General features: G+C 38.2%; 1 protein-coding gene across 1 annotated transcript in view; it reads left to right on the top strand.

The window, feature by feature from the left end:
• LOC103040661 (astrotactin-2) overlaps nucleotides 1-21488 on the top strand; it is a 1082674-nt gene that overhangs the window by 763292 nt on the left and 297894 nt on the right. The window contains exon 11 of the mRNA XM_049465818.1: nucleotides 4104-4254. Coding sequence (XP_049321775.1) covers nucleotides 4104-4254 — 151 coding nt within the window. The remainder of the gene's footprint in view (nucleotides 1-4103; nucleotides 4255-21488) is intronic.

The following is a 21488-nucleotide window of genomic DNA, read 5'->3' on the forward strand; positions in this document are numbered from 1 at the left end:
ATCTCCGGTGGATTTTGCGATTTACTTAAGCAATAGAACACAAGAGGGAGTGTGTTATCACGAATAGCATCACGGCTGTGTTTTGGTGGTAGGCACGTGCCGAAGGCGAGTAAATAAAGAAAATTAATAAAGAAAATAAATCAAAGAACTTTAAGAAATTCAGAATGAATATGCTTTAATATGGACTGAGCCTTCCGCCAAAAAGTAGTTCCATCACAACTGTAACAGAACTGAAACTTAACTACAAAACGGTGTTTGGTTCATACAGACTAACACCACGAAAGTTAGCTTGAGATCAAAATTGTGAATAAGTGAAGATGGTAACGTTAGGAGCGTGAAATAACGCTAATACTCTCCTCTCCTGCTCCGTGGAGTCGTCTTCAGGTGAAAGCTGCACATTCTTTGAGCATTTCTGCTTGTTTTGCTGGGTGGTGTTGGTTTTAGCTAGCCGGCTGGACTGTGGTTAGGTTAGTGTAGCTTGCTTTAGCACAGCATTAGCTTAGCTTAGCTTAGCCTAGCCTGGCTGGTTAAGTTACCATTCTGGCTGTCGGACGGCATTAGCCGAGCGATTTTCTTTCTCTTTTTTCCACAAAAGACGAGTCAGCACTGCGGGCGAGCGTGCCGTGGCTGAGCGCTAGCCTGTGCTAAGCTAACGCTGCTGCCTGTAAAGGTGATGATTCAAAACTGTACTGTGTGTATACGCCGTTACTCAGCAACGCGACGGCGGAGTGATACAGGTTTAGTGTGAGCAGGCTGTGATGTTATCACAAATATCAGCACGGCTAGAACACTTCTCAACCAATCAGATTGTGAGGTCGGAATAACTGTTGTATAAAGAGACTCTAAGGGTGACCAAATCACCAATTAGAGGCGATATGTTTGCATGCATGAATATTTATGAACAAGAGCCGAAATCCTGTCGTTCTTTCCGCCCACTCCTCCACCAGACTAAAACAGCGTTATACCAGATCACCGAAGCACTTTTTTATTTATTTTCATTTTAAATGAATGAAAAACGATGGAATGAAACCTTTAAAGTAAATATTGCTGAAATGTAAGATAGCAACCCTAATTGTATAAATATTATAAGTTTTGTGTAAATAATTTTGACCCTGTGTTGATTTCCGAAAACCTGATCTCTCCTCCCTGTTTTTTTTTTTTTTTATTATACACTGAAACTACAGCTTCCATGGAAACTAGACGCTGTGTGTGTTAGTGTGTGTGTGTTCACAGTGTGTTAGATCTTCACCTGAGCAATGCTGTGATTCTGAAATGAATGCCAAAGCACCTGCTTCACCAAAGCACTGCCCAGATCCGGATGTGCCCAGTCGATTGATAAATGATGGATATGCAGGTGCCAGAGGGATTAAATAAACAAAACGGATAAAATAAACATTTTATGATAGCAGTACATGCTTTCTAGGTGTGAGACACAGGTGCCTTGTTAGTGTATTCTGGTGTAAATATTAAATCACCCTCTAAATACCTGCTGTGAAGCCTGTTTACTGTGTAAAACATTTTTTATATTAGTTTACAGTTGTTGTTTTTTTGTTGGTGAAGTGTGTAAAAGTTTAGCTGGAAAAAAATTCAACCCTTTCCTTGTAAAAGAAAAGTGCATTTAAGTAAGTATATTTTTAAAAAGTATACCTAACGTGGCTAATTACATACTTTTAGCATTAAAATTAATACACACTTAATTACATACTAAATGTACTACTTCGGAACAACTAATGGCAACTTAAGTATATTAAGCATTAAGTATATTAATTGTAATTAAGCCATATTTAAATACAACATAAAAGCATTACGTTTTTCCATATAACTTCTACAAACTTTAGTAGATTTGAGTATGCGTTATTTAAACATGATTTTTAATACATTTGAAATATATTGTAAATATACTATTTTGCATATTGATGCACATATTGTGGACACCAATTCTAATGGAAAAATAATAAAATAAAACTACACTAAAGTGCACTATATTCAGTTTTTAATGCCACTACATATATTTTTGTTTTATTTAAAGCATATTGCTTAAAATATATATTTTATGGAAACACAGAGGTTTAATAGTTTTTATTAAATGTAAATTTTTTATAAAGTATAATAAATGTAACATTTAGTTGTAGTATTCTTTCTCTAATTTAAACATACTTTTAATGGAAAAAAAATGATGGCAATTAATTAGGACTTTTAATAGTTTTAGTTGGGAATCATGTGTTCTACCAATTGCCTATAAAAAGAGCTTGAAACCTGTAATACATTCTATGGTTGTTCAAAATTGTGCAAACACTATGTTCACATTAAATCTGATGTGTTTTCAGGCTTTTTTAATCTTATAATCTTATTAAAGTGACCCTAATTCAACATTCGTTTGAGATATAGAACAGTTTCTGCCTCTAAACTGACACTTATGCACTAAAAAGAGGAGGCAGAGCTTCACAGGAAGTTTCAGTTTCATCTTTTCCAGCGTAACAGGAGCTATCAAGGAGTTCCAATGGCTGGGATTAAAGGATTAAGAATGTGTTCCAATGTGGTTTCGCTGTGAAAAGGACATGCTATTTGGCCACACCCACATCTTTAGTTTAGAGTTTAGCGTTTAAAGTCTTCTTTAACCTCATTTTTTAAAGTATTATAACAATGAAACTGGCTCTCATCAGGATCAGTAAACTGACACTGCTCTCAGCACTTCCAGGAAGTCAGTCACCTTAATATTGATTTCACCTGTTTACCCCAGTATATATACACCCTCATTCCACTCACATCTTGCTACATATTGTCAAGTTTTCCAACTTTACTAAGCGTTTTACATTGCCCATATTTGCCTATCGTTACGACCTTTCTTTTTGTTTCTTCGACTATAATTTTGCCTGCCCTTCGCTATTTCTTTTGAAGAGCCCCCAGTTGGTCATCATGCATTCTACTAATTGCCAACAAAAAGAGCTTAAAGCATTTTTATTTTTTTTATTAATGTGACCCATATACAACATTTTTTCGAACAATCTTTAGTTTAGAGTCCTTGGCTTCTTTAACCTCATTTTTTAAAGTATTATAACAATGAAACTGGCTCTCATCAGGATCAATAACCTGACACTGCACACAGCACTTCCAGGAAGCCAATCACCTGAATATTGATTTCACCTGTTCACCCCAGTATATATACACTCTCATTCCATTCACATCTTGGTAAATATGGTCAGGTTTACCAACTTTACTAAGCGTTTTTACATTGCCCATGTTTGCCTATCGATACGACCTTTCGTTTTGTTTCTTCAACTCTTCGACCAATTTCCTACAAAAAGAGCTTAAAGCCTTTTATTTATTTTTTTTTATCTCATCTTATTAATTTGACCCATATACAACATTTTTCCGAACAATTCAAGCCCCTAAACTTGTGAGACTTGTGAGACTTGTGCACTGAAAAGCAGATAGCATTTCATGTAAAGTTTCGGTTTCATTTTTTCCAGCAAAACAGGAGCTACAGGAGCTATCAAGGAGTTCCAGTGACTGGCAATATCCAAAATAATGGGTTCCAATGTGTTCGCTGCAAAAGGACACGTCTTTAGTTTAGCGTCCTTGGTTTCTTTAACCTCATTTTTAAAAATATTATGACGATGAAACCGGCCCTCATCAGGACCGACCGTTTTCCAAGTGTTTGGTTTTTAGAGTTTTGATTTCTTTATTCTGTTCTTTCTTTTGAAGAGCCCCCTGTTGGTAATCATGTGTTCTACCAACTGATTAAAAAAAAGAACATGAAGCCTTTTTTGTGCATTTTTTTATTTCATCTTATTAATGTGACCCATATATGACATTATTTCGACATATATGTTAATTTTATAGGAACTGTAGAGCGTGCATTTTTCTCAAATGAATAAATACCATCCGGTCTTTGAGTTTTCAGAGTAAACTTCTCTTTATTTCTTTCACTCTTTCTTTTTTATTTTGAAGAGTTCAGCTCTGCACGGTTTGTTCTGAGTCAGTAATTGTGGAGATCCTCTCTGGGTCATGCTGTTATTGCGCTTGGCCTCGCTGATCTTCTCCTCATCACCTGTTATTCTCAGATAACTCATCTTCTCCTCTCGTCTCGTCTCCGTCTCCAGGGAGGAGGCCATGATGTCCACTTACTTTGAGTCGGTGGACGATTTGCTGGCGTCGTTTGGGCCGGTGAGGGACTGCTCTAAAGACAACGGTGGCTGCAGGAAGAACTTCAAGTGTGTTTCAGACAGACGGGTGGACTCTACCGGCTGCATGGTGAGATACGGCTGATTTTAACCCAATCTTAACTGTTTCTGTTTAGACTGATTCACTTTTAACCCTTTCAGACCCTGCGGCAATTACAATTAACATCATGCAGTTCATTTTATTTTTTTATGTTTTCTTGCACATGTGGACAGAACACCTAGCAACCACTTAGCAACTGCCATGGATGCCATAGCAACACGTTAAAAACCACCCAGGAACTGCTTTGAACAACCTTAGCAACCTTACAGACACTGTAGAAACAGCATGGAAACCACTTAGGACTCCATAGCCACCACCTAGCAACAGCTTGGGAACAGCTAAGCAACACCTTAGCAACCTTACAGACACTGTAGAAACAGCATTGGAACCACTAAGGACTCCATAGCCACCACCTAGCAACAGCTTGGGAACAGCTAAGCAACACCTTAGCAACCACAACGGATACCATAGCAACACCATGGCAACCACCAAGCAACCACCACAGATACCATAGCAACACCTTAGCATCCCCCTAGCAACAGCTTAGCAACACCTAAGCAACCACCACGGACACCATACCCACCACCTAGCAACAGCTTAGCAGCACCTTAGCAACCACCTTAGCAACCACATAGCAACCACCATGGATGCCATAGCAACACCTTTAAAAAAAACACCTTGCAACTGCTTCGCACAACCTTAGCAACCACCACGGATACCATAGCAACACCTTTTCAATCACCTAGCAGCACCTTAGCAACCACTACAGACACTGTAGAAACAGCATAGCAACCACCAAGGACTCCATAGCCATCACCCAGCAACAGCTTAGGAACAGCTTAGCAACACCTTAGCAACCACAACGGATACCATAGCAACACCATAGCAACCACCTAGCAACTACAAAGCAACCAACATGGATACCATAGCAACACCTTAACAACCACCTAGCAAACACTGAGCAACACCTTAGCGACCACCACAGACATTGTAGCAACACCTTAACAGCCACCTAGCAACACTTTAGCAACCACCTGGAAACTACATAGCAACTTTTGAAGAGCAATTTTGAACAGCAATTTCTTAGCAACATCTTAGTAACCACCACGGACACCATAGCAACACCTTAGCAACCACCTAGCAACACTTTAGCAACTACAAAGCAACCAGCATGGATACCATAGCAACACCTTAACAACCACCTTAACAACCACCTAGCAACCACTTAACAACACCTTAGCAACCACCACAAACACAATAGCAACACCATAGCAACCACCAAGGACACCAAATCAACACCTTAGCAACCACTTAGAAACTACATAGCAACCAACATGGATACCATAGCAACATCTTAGCCACCACCTAGCAAATGCTTAGCAACACCTTAGCACCACCACATGCACCATGGCAACAACTTAGCGACCACTGGGCAACAACCTAGCAATCACTTTAGCAACCACGATGGACACCATAGCAACACTTTAGCAACCACATAGCAACCACCTAGGATGCCATAGCAACACCTTAGCAATCACCTAGCAACTCTTCAGCAACTACAAAGCAACCAACATAGATACCATAGCAACACCTTAACAACCACCTAGCAACACTTTAGCAACCACCTATCAACTACAAAACAATCAACATGGATACCATAGCAACACCTTAGCCACCACCCAGCAAATGCTTAGCAACACCTTAGCAACCACCACGGACACCATGGCAACATCATAGCAACCACCTAGCAACCACTTAGCAGCGCCATAGCAACCATTGTGGACACCATGGCAAAACCTTAGCAACCACCTAGCAATTGCTTAGCAACACCTTAGTAACCTCCACAGACACCATAGCAACACCACTGCAACCACCAAGGACACCATAGCAACACCTTAGCAACCACCTTAGCTAACTCCTTAGCAACTGCTCAGCAACTACAAAGTAACCCATACGGATACCATTACAACACCTTAGCCACCACCTAGCAAATGCTTAGCAACACCTTAGCAACCACCACGGACACCATGGCAACACCATAGCAACCACCTAGCAACCACTTAGCAACACCATAGCAACCACCATGGACTCCATGGCAACACCTTGGCAACCATTGGGCAACAACCTAGCAATCACCTTAGCAACCACTTAGCAACCACCTAGCAATTGCTTAGCAACACCTTAGTAACTACCACAGACACCATAGCAACACCATTGCAACTACCAAGGACTCCAAAGCAACACATTAGCAACCACCTTAGCAACTGCTTAGCAACTACATAGCAACCAACATGGATACCATAGCAACATCTTAGCAACCACTTTAGCAACACTTTAGCAATCACTAAGAAACTATATAGGAAACACCAAGGATACCATAGCAACACCTTAGCAACCAGTTCGAAACTACATAGCAACCAACACGGACACCATTGCAACACCTTAGCCACCACCTAGCAACCACTTAGCAACACCATAGCACCACAGGCACCACTGGGCAACAACCTAGCAATCACTTTAGCAATCTACCTAGCAACACCATAGAAACCACCATATTGAACAGTGGGAGCAAGTTTAGCTGCACAATCATCCTGCATTTCCGTCAGGAAATCACTTGTGAAGAGGTAGAGTTGTGTAAAGTGTGTTTTCTATGTACCTTGTATTGTAAGCATCTTTGGGTCCTTGATAAAGCACTATATAAAAATAAAGAATTATTATTATTATTATTATTATTATTATTATTATTATTATTATTATTATTAGAGTTACAGGTATACAGTGAATAACTCTATTTGAGTAATGTTCTAATTCTCCATATTATGAGAAGCGACAACTACTCAACTAAATAAAGTAAAAAAAATAATAAATTAAAGGTCAGTCAATCCGTAAAGAGAAAAAAAAAATCAAGATCAAAGACCATGTAAAACATTATAATGATGAAACTGGCACTCATCAGGACTGTTGCAGGAGAGAAATAGGAAGAGTTTTCTCTGTTGAGTATTTTCGGTTTGTTTAACACTTATTTTAAGTTACTACATGATTCCTTACGTGTTTCTTCATAGTCTGAATCACTTTATTATTCATTTACAGTGTAGGAATTGTATTATTTTGTAAAACTAGCTGAGTTATGAGTATAACATGATAAGTTAAATGCGATGAAATATTGTTAGACTGTGTTTTAATGAATACTCCTCCGCTGTGCTGAGTAAAGTCAGATCCGGTGATGTTATGGATTTATCTTCAGGTCCAGGCTGATCTGCAGAGTCTGGTCAGGCGTTTAACTCGGTCAGCACTTCAGAGCGGCTGTAGTTGGAGCGCTGAGCGGCGAGAGCCGGGAACTGCCTGATCAGTGTTTGGCTTTCATTCCCAATGACAAAGAATGCAGAGGCCAGTCGAATTACATCCCGGCCCCGCCCCCTAATGATCGGCCCATCCATCACGCGGCTCGCGAGCTCATCAATTTAATTGTTTTTACGAGCAGCGTCCGCCCAGAGCTGCAGCGCTGCTATCTCCTCCATATAAAGCTGCCTGTACTGCAGAGAGCCAGCGTCCACCTTAAATCAGCCCAGCATCCACCTTAAATCAGCCCAACGTCCACCTTAAATCAGCCCAGAGTCCACCTTAAATCATCCCAACGTCCACCTTATATCCATCCAACATCCACCTTATATCCACCCAACGTCCACCTTAAATCAGCCAAACGTCCACCTTATATCCATCCAGCGTCCAACTTATATCCATCCAACGTCCACCTTATATCCACCCAACGTCCACCTTAAATCAGCCCAACGTCCACCTTAAATCAGCCCAACGTCCACCTTAAATCAGCCCAGCCTCCACCTTACATCAACCCAGCGTCCACCTTAAATCAGCCCAGCGTCCACCTTACATCAGCCCAGCGTCCAGCTAAAATCAGCCCAGCGTCCACCTTAAATCCACCCAGCGTCCACCTTCAATCAGCCCAGCGTCCACCTTCAATCAGCCCAGCGTCCACCTTAAATCAGCCCAACGTCCACCTTAAATCAGCCCAGCGTCCACCTTAAATCCACCCAGCGTCCACCTTAAATCCACCCAACGTCCACCTTAAATCAGCCCAGCGTCCACCTTAAATCCACCCAGCGTCCACCTTCAATCAGCCCAGCGTCCACCTTCAATCAGCCCAGCGTCCACCTTAAATCAGCCCAACGTCCACCTTATATCCGCCCAACGTCCACCTTAAATCAGCCCAACGTCCACCTTATATCCACCCAACGTCCACCTTAAATCAGCCCAGCGTCCACCTTAAATCAGCCCAACGTCCACCTTAAATCAGCCTAGCATCCACCTTAAATCAGCCCAGTGTCCACCTTAAATCAGCTCAGAAAAAAATATGTTTTCTTTAATTTTACCAAATTGAAAACCTCTGGAATATAATCAAGAGGAAGATGGATGATCACAAGCCATCAAACCAAACTGAACTGCTTGAATTTTTACACCAGGAGTAAAGCAGCATAAAGTTATACAAAAGCAGTGTGTAAGACTGGTGGAGGAGGAGAACATGATGCCAAGATGCATGAAAAAAAAAAACTGTGATTGAAAACCACCAGGGTTATTCCACCAAATATTGATTTCTGAACTCTTAAAAGCTCTACATCTTTTTCTTTTTTTTGACAATATTTTTATTTGGAATTTAAACAATTTAAAGAACATTAAGAAATGTTGTCTGTAGTTTATAGAATAAAACAACAATGTTCATATACCTATAAATAGCAAAATTAGAAAAACTGATTCAGAAACTGAAGTGTTTCTCAATAATTCAGAAACTCAATAATTATTTTTACGTATTCATGGTAACAATGCCATTACTGACACTGTTGCACTGTTGCAAAAGTAAAAAGAAAAAGATGAGAAAATCTGATTTTCTGGTTGTGAATAACATCAGATTGAACTGTGCAACTGTGGCGAACTCTGGTCCAATCTCCTCCTCCTGAACTAGTGAACACTCTCTCACTCTCAGAACTTTTATTGCACTATATTTCCCACCGAGACTGAAGGAGATATTGAACCCAACAGCCACCAAAAAAAACAGGGTTTGGTCATTTTCCAACAAAAGCTGTGAAAGTGTTTCAGTGCAATGCTTCACCCGTAGTGAGAACGAGTGAGATAAAGTGAGATAATGAAGAGACAGAAATAGTGAAATATTAAAGAGACAAAAAATGCAAAATAATTAAGATACAGAAAGAGGGAAATAATAAAGAGACAGAGTGAGATAACAAAGATACAGAAAGAGTGAGATAATTAAGAGACAGAAAGAGTGAAATGATGAAGATATAGTAAGAGTGAGATAATAAAGAGGCAGAAAGAGTGAGATAATTAAGAGGCAGAAAGTGTAAGACAGTTAAAATACAGAAAGAGTAGGATAACGGAGAAAAAGAGAGTGAAATAATGAAGATGCAAAAAGAGTGAAATAATGAAAAAAACTGAAAGAGTGAGATAAAGAGGCAGTAAGAGTGAGATAACTAAGAGACAGAAAGAGTGATATAATTAAGATACATAAAGAGTGAGATAACAAAAATATATAAAGAGTGGACGTATAAAGATACAGAAAGAGCGAGATGACAAAGAGGCAGAAAGAATGAGATAATAAAGAGATGGAAAGAGTGAGATAATGAAGGGACAAACTAATGAGATAAAGAGATGGAAAGAGTACATAGAAAAAAAAATGAAATTATAAAGGTAAAAAAAATAGATAATTAAGGTACGGGAAGAGTGAGATAATGAAGAGACAAAATAATTATATAATAAAAAGACACAAAGAGTGGGATAATAAAGAGGCAGTAAGTGTGAGATATTTAAAATACAGAAAGAGTGAAATACTTTCTGTATTTACAGAAAGAGTGAGATAATGAAGATACAAATTAATAAGATAATGAAGAAGTGAGTGAGATACTGAAGAGCCAGAAAGAATAAGATAATGAAGAGACAATAAGATTGAGATAATGAAGAGATAGAAAGAATGAAATAATAAAGAGACAAGATAATAAAGACAAAGAAATGCTTCACCCGCAGTGATAACGAGTGAGATAACGTGAGATAATGAAGAGACAGAAACATATTAATGACACAAAAAAATGCAAAATAATTAAGATACAGAAAGAGTGAAATAATGAAGAGACAAAATAATAAGATAATAAAGACAAAGAAAAAGTAAAATAATGAATATACAGAAAGAGTGAGATAAAAATGGGCAAAAAGGGTGTAATAAAGGGTGTTTGATCATTTTCTGACTGTGTAAAAATCTGTTAAAGTGTTTCAGTGCGATGCTTCACTCTGAGTGATTGATGTATGAAGTCAGGGGCTCAGTGTTTATGGGATTACTGTAAATATGCCTTTTGTTATTATTGTCCTCCAGGTGTGTACATTCAGAGACGACCATCCCTTTAAGGAAGCAGTTTAGTCAGGAACAGAGTGAAGGACTCGTTCCTCAGTTCTTAGCTCTGATGGATATTTTAAAAGTCGATACAGAACCATGTCCTGGTGTTTTTTCCTGGGCGAGAGCGAGAGCGTTTTGTGGAGACGCTGCTTTTACTGATAATCCTGTCAGTGCTGGACGCTGATCTGAAAGGGGTCACGCTGCGGCGGGAATATTGAGCCACGCGTTAAAACAATCAGCTCTGCACTTTTTGGGCAGGACTTTTGAGTGACGGGTGAATAATCCCTTTAAGTGTGTAGGGGAGCTCTCTTACTAAGCCTCTATTAGTGGAAGTGTTGAGATGTGGCATTTACAGGGTAAACCTCTTATTTCCTCGTGTCAGAAACACTGAACGGGGGGTTGTGTGGAAAATCGTGAGCTGAAATAGTGTCATAACCTGCTGCCCGAGTTAAGAGGACAGGTTGAAGACAGCCAAGAAATTAATTCTTATTCCTTTAAAAGTTTAAAGAAGTTATTACTGTGGTCTTACACTCTTCAAATATTGTGTAAATTAATACTAAAGTGATCCAGACTATGAAGGAATACATAAGGATTCATGAAGTAACTTAAAATGAGTGTTAAACAAACCAAACAACCAACTGATGAGTGCCAGTTTCATCTTAACATTTTTGCCGTTCAAAGTCTCAAGTTAACAGAACCTAGATAAGAGCCACCTAAATGAATGATGGAGCTCCATACAACATATTTTGTTTATGGGATGAGTTGAGGAGTTGAGGGTCGTGATCATAAGGAAATAACAGAAGGATATTATAGCTCAATACAAATCAATATCAAATTCTTACAGCAGTGTACAGTTCCCTCCAAAAGTACTGGAACTGTGAGGCCAATCACTTTATAGGCTAATCAATCTGTAGTCTGAAAAAATGGGTTTGATATTAAAAGCTAAATATGAGACTAAAGATCAACATTTCAGCTTTTCTTTCCATTTCCGTTTTATTACATTTCTGTCTGAAAACACCATTTTTCTTATGAGCAAAAATTAGGACACAAAAAGAGATAACAAAGAGACAAAAAGTGAAATAATGAAGAGGCAGAGAGAGTGAAATAATGAAAATACAAAAAGAGTGAGATAATATAATGGCAGAAACAGTGAGATATTTAAAGTAAAGAAAGAGTGACACAATTAAGATACAAAATGAGTGAGGTAATAAAAAGGCAGAAAGAATGAGATAATTAAGATACAGAAAGAGTGAGATATCAAAGAGACAGAAACAGTGAGATAATTGAAAATACAGAAAGAGTGACGCAATGAAGATACAAAAGGAGTGAGGTAATAAAAAGGTAGAAACAATGAGATAATAAATAGTCAAAATAAGTAAAATAATAAAGGTCCAAAAAATAGATAATTAAGATACAGAAAGAGTAAGATAATGAAAATACAAAAAGAGTGAGATAACAAAGAGACAGAAACAGTGAGATATTTAAAGTAAAGAAAGAGTGACACAGTTAAGATACAAAAGGAGTGAGGTAATAAAAAGGCAGAAACAATAAGATAATTAAGATACAGAAAGAGTGAGATATCAAAGAGACAGAAACAGTGAGATATAGAAAATACAGAAAGAGTGAGATAATGAAAATACAAAAAAGTGAGATAATCAAGACACAGAAAGAGTGAGATAACAAAGAGATGGAAAAAGCAAAAAGCCAGAAAGCAGGGTGTAGTAAAAATCCTATGGATTTACACTCTTCCATTGATTTAAATCAGAGTGGGTTTTAATTCAGTGTGAATCATCACTCTTAAACAGTTCATTTCCATCATTTTATTCAGCGGGGATAAATGATGTGGCTCGTTTTGGTTAATTGAAAAGCTGTTTCTGAAATGATGGGATCTCCACTTTGTTCACCACATCATTACATTCATTTATAACAGTAATCATAGACGAGGCCGGAGCGGCATCACCACTTCGGCGCTGAGGGCATCATTAGCTCTGTAATGTTGTGATGGTGGCAGGTGAGCCGCGCTGTTTTATACCTTTTTAATGGGCTTGTTTTCATTTGCCGTGCTGCACTTCCTCCGTTTAAAACAGACCTTTAATTACGGGTCTATTAGTGAACAAATCCTCACGGCTGACCTTTAACCTCCTCTCAGTGCTGCAGACGATTCTGCTGCTCCTGTTACCTGGAGTGCCGAGACGGTTTTCATTAAAATAATAATAATAATTATTAAGATAAATAAAACAAACAAGCTTTTCTAAAGCATCTTCTGAATGATGATTTTACACATTTCACACTGAGAATATTATAAGAGACAATGAAAAAACAGAAAGGGTGGGTAATAAAGATAAAGAAAGGGTGAGAAAATGGAGCAACAGAAAGAATGAGATACTGAAAAGACAGAACGAGTGAGATAATGAAGGGATAGAAAGAGTAAGAAAAAGTGGCAGAAAAAGTAAGATAAGTAAGAGAGAGAAAGAGTGAGATAATGACAAGCCAGAAAAAGCCAGATAATAAAGGGGCAGAAAGAGTGAGATAATTAAGCTACAAGAAGAGTGAGACAACAAAGAGTGAGACAAAGAGTGAGATAAAGAGACATAAAGAGTGAGATAATGGACAGACTGGAAGAGTGAGATAAAAAAGAGGCAGAAAGAGTGAGATAATGAAGAGACTGAAAGAGTAAGATAATAAAGAGACAGAAAGAGTGAAATAATGAAGAGACAGAAAGAGTGAGATAATTAAGAGACAGAAACAGTGAGATAATGGAGAAACAGAAAGGGTAAGATAATGGGAAGACAAAGAGAGATTTACTGAAAAGAAAGTGTGAGATAATGAGGCGACAGAAAGGGTAAGATAATGGAGAGACAGAAAGAGTGAGATAATGCAGAGACAGAAAGAGTGAGATAATTAAGAGACAGAAATAATGAGATAATGGAGAAACAAAAAGGATAAGATAATGGGAAGACAGAGAGATATACTGAAAAGAAGGTGTGAGATAATGAGGCAATAGAAAGGGTAAGATAATGGAGAGACAGAAAGAGTGAGATAATGGAGAGACAGAAAGAGTGAGATAATTAAGAGACAGAAATAGTAAGATAATAGAAAAACAAAAAGGATAGGATAATGGGAAGACAGAGAGATATAATGAAAAGAAAGTGTGAGATAATGAGGCGACAGAAAGGGTAAGATAATAGAGAGACAGAAAGAGTGAGATAAAGAGACACTGAAAGAGTGAGATAATGAAGAGGCACAAAGAGTGAGATAACGGAGAGACTAAAAGAGTAAGATAATGAAGAGACAGGAAGAGGGAAATAATAAAGATACACAAAGAGTGAGATAATAAAGAAACAAAAGAGTGAAATAACGGAGACAAAAATAGAGTGAGATACTGAAGAGACAAAACAAGAGAGAAATCAAAGAGACAGAAAGTGTGAGATAATAAGAAAGCCAAAAGATTTAGAAAATAAAGAGACAGAAAGAGAGAGAATAATAATGAAATACTGAAAGAGTGAGATAATGAAGTGACAGTGAGAGAGATAATGAAGACAAATAATGAGGGACATAGTGAAGATACAGAAGAGAGTGAGATAATGAAGAAACAGAAAGAGTGAGATAATGAAGAGGCAGAAAGAGTGAGATAATGAACAGGCAGAAAGAGTGAGAAATTGAAGAGACAGAAAGAGGGAGATAACGAAGAGACAGAAAGAGTGAGATTATGAAGAGACAGATACAGAGATAACAAAAACAAACAAATAGTGAGATAACAAAGAGACAGAAAGAGTGAGATATAGGGAGACAGAAAAAGTGAGACAATGAAGAGGCAGAAAGAGTGAGATAATGAATAGACAGAAAGAGTGAGATAATACAGAGACAGAAACAGAGATAACAAAAACAAACAAATAGTAAGATAACAAAGAGACAGAAAGAGTGAGATAATGAGGAGGCAGAAAGAGGGAGATAATGAAGAGACAGAAACCGAGATAACAAAAACAAACAAATAGTGAGATAACAAAGAGACAGAAAGAGTGAGATAATGATAAAACAAAAAACCCAAAAGTGGGTTGCAGGTAAATAGTATGAATACAATTAAAATGCAAAAAATAAGAGTGAGATAATAAAGAGAAAAAAAGAGTGAAATAATGAATAGACAGAAAGAGTGAGATAACAAAGAGACAGAAAGAGTGAAATAATGAAGAGACAGAAAGAGTGAGATAAAGAGACCGAGAGACCAAGATAATGAAGAAGAAAGAAACAGTGAGAGAGATAATAAAGATAAAGAATGAGTGAGATACTGAAGAGACTAAAAGAGTGAGATAACAAAGAGACAGAAAGAGCAATTTAATAAAAAGACAGAAAGAGCAAGATAATGAAGAGACAGTGAGAGAGATAATGAACCCAAAGAGAGAGTTAGATAATGGGGAGACAGAAAGTGAGCTAACAAAGACACAAAAAGAGTGAGATAACGAAGAGACAGAAAGAGAGAGCTAATGAAAAGACAGTGAGAGATAATGAAGACAAAGAAAGAGTGAGATACTGAAGAGACAAAAAGAGTGAGATAAAGAAAGATCAAGATAACTATGAGACAGTCAGATAATGGAGGCAAAGAAAGAGTGAGATACTAAAGAGACAAAACGAGTAAGATATTGAAGAGACAAAAAGAGTGAGATAACGAAGAGACAAAAAGAGTAACATATTAGGGAGACAGAAAGTGAGATAACAAAGAGACAGAAAGAGCAAGATAATGAAAATTTATTGAGAGATAATGAAAACGAAGAAAGAGTGAGATAATTGGGAGACAGAAAGTGAGATAACAAAGAGACAGAAAAAGTGAAATAATGAAGAGACAGAAAAAGTGAAATAATGAAGAGACAAAAGAGTCAGATAATAAAGAGTCAGATAAAGAGTCAAGAAAATGAAGAGACAGTGGGAGAGAATGAGGACAAAGAAAAAGTAAAATAATGGGGAGACAGAAAGTGAGATAACAAAGAGACAGAATGAGTGAGATAATAAAGAGACAGAAAGAGCAAGATAATGAAAAGACAGTGTGAGAGATAATGAAGACAAAGAGTGAGATACTGAAGAGACAATAACACTGGATATCACAGCTGGATTTAGGGCGTGTTGGTGTGTCTTTGGCATCATGAGGGCGCAACTCAAACACGCAAAAGGCATGAACTAACTATCTTAAGTATTGATGGGTGTGGTTAATTTTGGGCGTAACGTGAAAAAAAAAAACAGTGTTCTAGTTGTCATTCCCTTTAAGAACCGGGTGAGCTCTGACTTTGGCACGTTCGTATCTTAACAGCGTGGCGCTTTTGTGCGTCTCAGCAGAGACAGATACTGATCTGCTCGTTCACACTGTGAAGATACACCAGCAGCTCATTTAAGAGAACAGTAATAATGTTATTTTATTCTTTATTCTGTTTATTGTTGAGTTAAAAGTCAGGTTTGTGCTCTGCAGCACATGATAGGATTGGTCGGCTGACTGTTGTTGACTGTTGTCAGGGTTTTAATCGGTCAGTGGAGCTCCTATATTTTCTAACACCGAGATAGAAACTCACTTCCAGATCACCACAGACATTAGTGTAGTAGATTTATTCCTAAACTCTGGCGCTATTTTAAGAGCACAGGGGCAAGACGTGAAAATAGACTGTTGACGAAGTGTAAGATAGCAATGAGCATACATGTAATGTAGTTATTGTGAGAGAAGAACTGATTTAGGATGAAAATCCTGCTGTTTCTTGTCTTTTCTGTGTAAAAACGAAATCGTACATGTCTGGATTAGCAAAACCACAAACCACAGACTGAGCATTTCTCCCACAAACTCATTATCTATCGTGGGACTGGAGGCGGTCGGTGGTGATGTGTATTTGTAATCAGCCCCCCACTGTAAATGTGATTCCTGATCCCTCATTTAAATACCAGTGTGAACGTGACAAGCAGCAAATTACGGAAAATACATCAGGGATTATAACTCATTTAAATATACAATATATGACAATAAGGCACAGAATACCAGTGTTTCCTGGTCTGGAAGAGGAAAACACCGGGGGGTCAAAACTGCAGGACGGGCTGTAGATCATTCTCTAACACTGCTAGTATCTACCAGACGTTCAGATCTTCATCAGAAGATCCCTATAGGACTGTCATGGAGATTTGATTTAGGGATGTAAATTAAGTGTTTCCAATAAAGTGTCCAGTAAGTGGAACCTCAAGGTTGTAGTGAGAGTTTCAAATAAAAAATAAACTTATACATGTAAGAACAAGGTAGTAGTTATAGGTGTTTCCAATAAAGTGGCCAGTGAGTGTAAGCACAATGTAGTACAGTAGTAGTAGTGGGTGTTTATATTAAAGTGGCCAGTGAGTGTAAGCACAAGGTAGTAGTAGTAGTAGTAGTAGTAGTAGTAGTAGTAGTAGGTGTTTCCAATATAGTGACCAGTGAGTGGAAGCACAAGGCAGTAGTACAGTAGTTGTGGTGGATGTTTCTATTAAAGTGGCCAGTGAATAGAAACACAAGGTAGTATAGTAGTAGTAGGTGTTTGTAATAAAGTGGCCACCAGTGAGTGGAAGCTCAAGGTAGTAGTATAGTAGTAGTAGGTGTTTCCAATAAAGAAGCCAGTGAGTGAAAGCACAAGGTAGTAGTAGGTGTTTCTAATAAAGTGGCCAGTGACTGTAAGCACAAGGTAGTATAGTAGAAGTAAGTGTTTCCAATAAAGTGGCCAGTGAGTGGACGCACATGGAAGTATAGTTGTAGTAGTAGGTGTTTCCAATAAAGTGGCCAGTGACTGTAAGCACAAGGTAGTATAGTAGAAGTAAGTGTTTCCAGTATAGTGCCCAGTGAGTAGAAGCACAAAGTAGTATAGTAGTAGTGGGTGTTTCCAATAAAGCGGCCAGTGAGTGTAAGCACAAGGTAGTAGTAATGGTAGTAGTAGGCGTTTCTAATAAAGTGGCCACCAGTGAGTGGAAGCACAAAGTAGTAGTAATATAGTAGTAGTAGGTGTTTCCAATAAAGAAGCCATTGAGTGAAAGCACAAGGTAGTAGTAATGGTAGTAGTAGGTGTTTCTAATAAAGTGGCCAGTGAGTGGAAGCACATGGTAGTATAGTTGTAGTAGTAGTTTTTTTCAATAAAGTGGCCAGTGAGTGTAAGCACAAAGTAGTAGTAATATAGTAGTAGTAGGTGTTTCTAATAAAGTGGCCACCAGTGAGTGGAAGCACAAGGTAGTATAGTAGTAGTAGGTGTTTCCAATAAAGTGGCCAGTGAGTGGAAGCACAAGGTAGTAGTAGTATAGTAGGTGTTTTCAATAAAGTGGCCAGTGAGTGGAAGCACAACGTAGTAGTAGTAGTATAGCAGTAGTAGGTGTTTCTATTAAAGTGGCCAGTGACTGTAAGCACAAGGTAGTATAGTAGTAGTAAGAGTTTCCAATAAAGTGGCCAGTGAGTGGAAGCACAAGGTAGTATAGTTGTAGTAGTAGGTGTTTCCAATAAAGTGGCCAGTGAGTGGAAGCACAAGGTAGTATAGTAGTATAGTATTAGGTGTTTCTATCAAAGTGGCCAATTAACAGGTAGTATAGTAGTAGTAGGTGTTTGTAATAATGTGGCCACCAGTGAGTGGAAGTTTAAGGTAGTAGTATAGTAGTAGTAGGTGTTTCCAATAAAGTGGCCAGTGAGTGGAAGCACAAAGTAGTAGTAATATAGTAGTAGTAGGTGTTTCTATTAAAGTGTATATGTAATAGTAGTATAGTAGTAGTAGGCGCTTCCAATAAAGTGGTCAATAATTGGGAACACATGGTAGTAGTAGGTGTTTCTGATAAAGTGGCCAGTGAGTGGAAGCACAAGGTGGTAGTAGTATTAGTAAGTATTGTAAGTGTCCACTGAGCGGAAGTGCAAATTAATAGTAGTAGGCGTTTCCAATAAAGTGTCCAGAGAGTAGAAGTACAAAGGAGTAGTTTGGGTTTATGATGAATTGACCAGTAAGTGAAAGCACAGGGGAGTAGTCAGGGTTTTCATATAAAGTGGCTGATAGTTGGTGTTTCTGATAAAATGGCCACACATGGTAGTAGTAGGTGTTTCCAATAAAGTTGTATTACACAGCTTAACTCTCTAGGAAAACTGTTTAAAAAAGTAGCATAAAAAAGAAACAAATGGAAAAGTGCTTAAGGCTTCATTAGGCGATGCTGTTCTGTATGCACGTCCACAGGGTGGTAAAAACGGATGCTACATTTCTGCAGACTAATTATTTCATTCCTAGCTTAAGCAGCACGGAGGGATTTAGATAGCTAAATCCTGCACGTGATGCAGAAGTGCTTAGCGGCGCTGCGATCGCTCTTCCCCCTCGGCCGTCCTGCTGTGGAGCTGTGGATGTGCTTTATGGATATGCAATCAGGGTCTGAAATCAATGCCACATAAATGCCAAGCAGGAGCGCAAACAGATTCCCAAATATATACGGCCTCTGCGAGCAGCACTGCCGGCGGAGGACGCGCGGATACGATAACACCATTTGCGGTGTTTGACTTACAATTAAACTGATTCATGACCCACTGCTGAGCCAACATTTCTTAAACCTAACGTTCGCTTTTTCTTACTTTTATTGGTTTTTGAAATGATAAAGAGGATGAGCGCAGGCTGTGAATGGAAAACTTTATTTGGATGCTCCTCTGCAGCCTATTAGAATTAGAAACAAACTCATATATAGGCGTTGCACAGCGGTACAGTGGTACAATTGCTTTAAATCCAACAACACAACCCCTTTGGTGCCCAGTGAGCAACTGGTGCTCAAGGGGCTTTTCTTAAGGGATGCTTTTATACTGCATAGTGATTAATCAAGCTGTGCATTCAGAACTAAAACCTTGTACTGAAGCAATGAGTAAAGGTGGTGTGATGCCATAAGTCTAATATCAATATTGCAACCTTGAGTAGTTACTAATACCGATGTAGTCCTAAACCCAGACTCCTTCATTTCTGTCAATGGACAATCTTCTCCTCAGGACTCCAACCCCCAGAATGCATCTGTCTCTAACAGTGCTTTCTCTCTCGTCATCGCCAGAATTCTAAAACTTTTTTTTTTCCATCTGTGCGTGATTAACTTTGGGTATAGAAACCTTTCATTTTTTAAAATATTTTTCCTCAAAGTATTGCCACTGTTATCCAGCGAATGAAAACCCGAAAATCAGTGTCTCAGAAAATTAGAAAATTATATAAAATCAATTGGTACTTTTGGCAGAGTGGGCAGTGTGCCAAGTCCTGCTGGAAAATGAAATCCGCATCTCCATGAAAGTTGTCTGCAGAGGGAATGATTTCTCAAATTAAGCTTTTATATAAGTGTGTAGCATATTATAAAGCTTTATATACAGTCCTTACTGACTTTAAGTGAAGTGAATTGTCATTTTTTTCTAATTTTATTATGCCTCACTATCATGTCTTGACAGTAATGACTGTATATAAGGCTTTATAATGTGTTACGCACTTATATCAAAGCTTAATTTGAGAAATCATAGCTGCATATTATAATGCATTATACCAAAATATACTAAATCTGTGTTATAGTGCATTACAACACTACATTGTACAATGTTCTTGTGAACATATGTTATAAGGCATTATAAGCCCTTTCTTTATAAACCCTTATACTTGTGGTTTAAAATGTGTTAAGAACGCAGCTGTACTTATGTACTTATGAGTTATTATACAGGCTTATTACAGTCATTATAAGGTATTGTGCATGTCATATAATGCATTATAAATGCATTTATAATACAGTGTGTTTCGTAGGGTTCATAGGAAGTGTTAACGAACATAGCACTGACTTTAGACTTGATAATAAAACACACAGTGGATCAACACCAGCAGATATCAGACATGTCTCTCCAAACCATCACTGATTGTAGAAACTTCACACTGATCCCTTGATTTTATATATTATATATTAATATAACTTAAATTAGGCCAACTAAAAGCATGTTTAAGTTGGTAAGGCTTAATATTTGAAGTTTTTATACATATTATACAAATTAAAAAATAGTTATCTGAGTTAAAGGTAACTAGTTGGCTCAACTCAACATTTGAGTTGACCTCAAAACAGTAAGTTGCCTTGAAAATGAGATTTTCTATTTTTTTTTCTTTTTTCACAGTATAGTCAGGTATTAAATCTGATGTGGAAACAATATAAAGTATCAAAAACACCAATGTCATCTTCACATCTGCTGCAGTGCACATTATTGTACAGTACTTGCAACAAAAAAACAGTACAAAGGCAGCTGTTGACACATCATTTTGCACAACCGAGCAGCTCCTGCAGTCCTGCGCTAATCTCCAGACTGACTTTCCAGGTTCTGACAGAGCTCAATTTACCACCCGACTCGCTCCAGCCTCTCAGATTAGCTCAGTGTATGTGTGTGTGTGTGTGTTTTCCGTAAGTACAGTGACTATTCTTTCTCTTTGATAGCTCTACGCTTATAAAGGTTAGGTCGACCTTTGTCAGTGTCACGTCACCGATGTTTTCCCCACACTGGCGGCCCAGGCCTCATCAGAAGCACTAAAAGCAGATATGCTGTCTTCATTATAAGTTCCAGCGCACAATAGCCTCTTACATAAGTGTGAAAACGCAGGGAAAAGAAAAAAAGATAAAGAACAACTGAGTCCAGGGAAGAAAAACAGCATTTTGATATTCCAAGCACAGGATGTTTAGGGTGTTTTCACACCTGAAACTTCAGAACAAGATTTGTATGTTTTACACCATCTATCCGTCCATCCATCATCTCTCTCTCTTTCTCTAATCTCTCTATCTTTCTCTCTTTCGTAAAAGTGTCCATCTGAAGACTAGACTACCTCTTTTAGTTGGACCAAGTTTGGTTCTTTGC

The sequence above is a fragment of the Astyanax mexicanus genome, chromosome 1, assembly GCF_023375975.1.
Source record: "Astyanax mexicanus isolate ESR-SI-001 chromosome 1, AstMex3_surface, whole genome shotgun sequence".
Classification (NCBI taxonomy): domain Eukaryota; kingdom Metazoa; phylum Chordata; class Actinopteri; order Characiformes; family Acestrorhamphidae; genus Astyanax; species Astyanax mexicanus.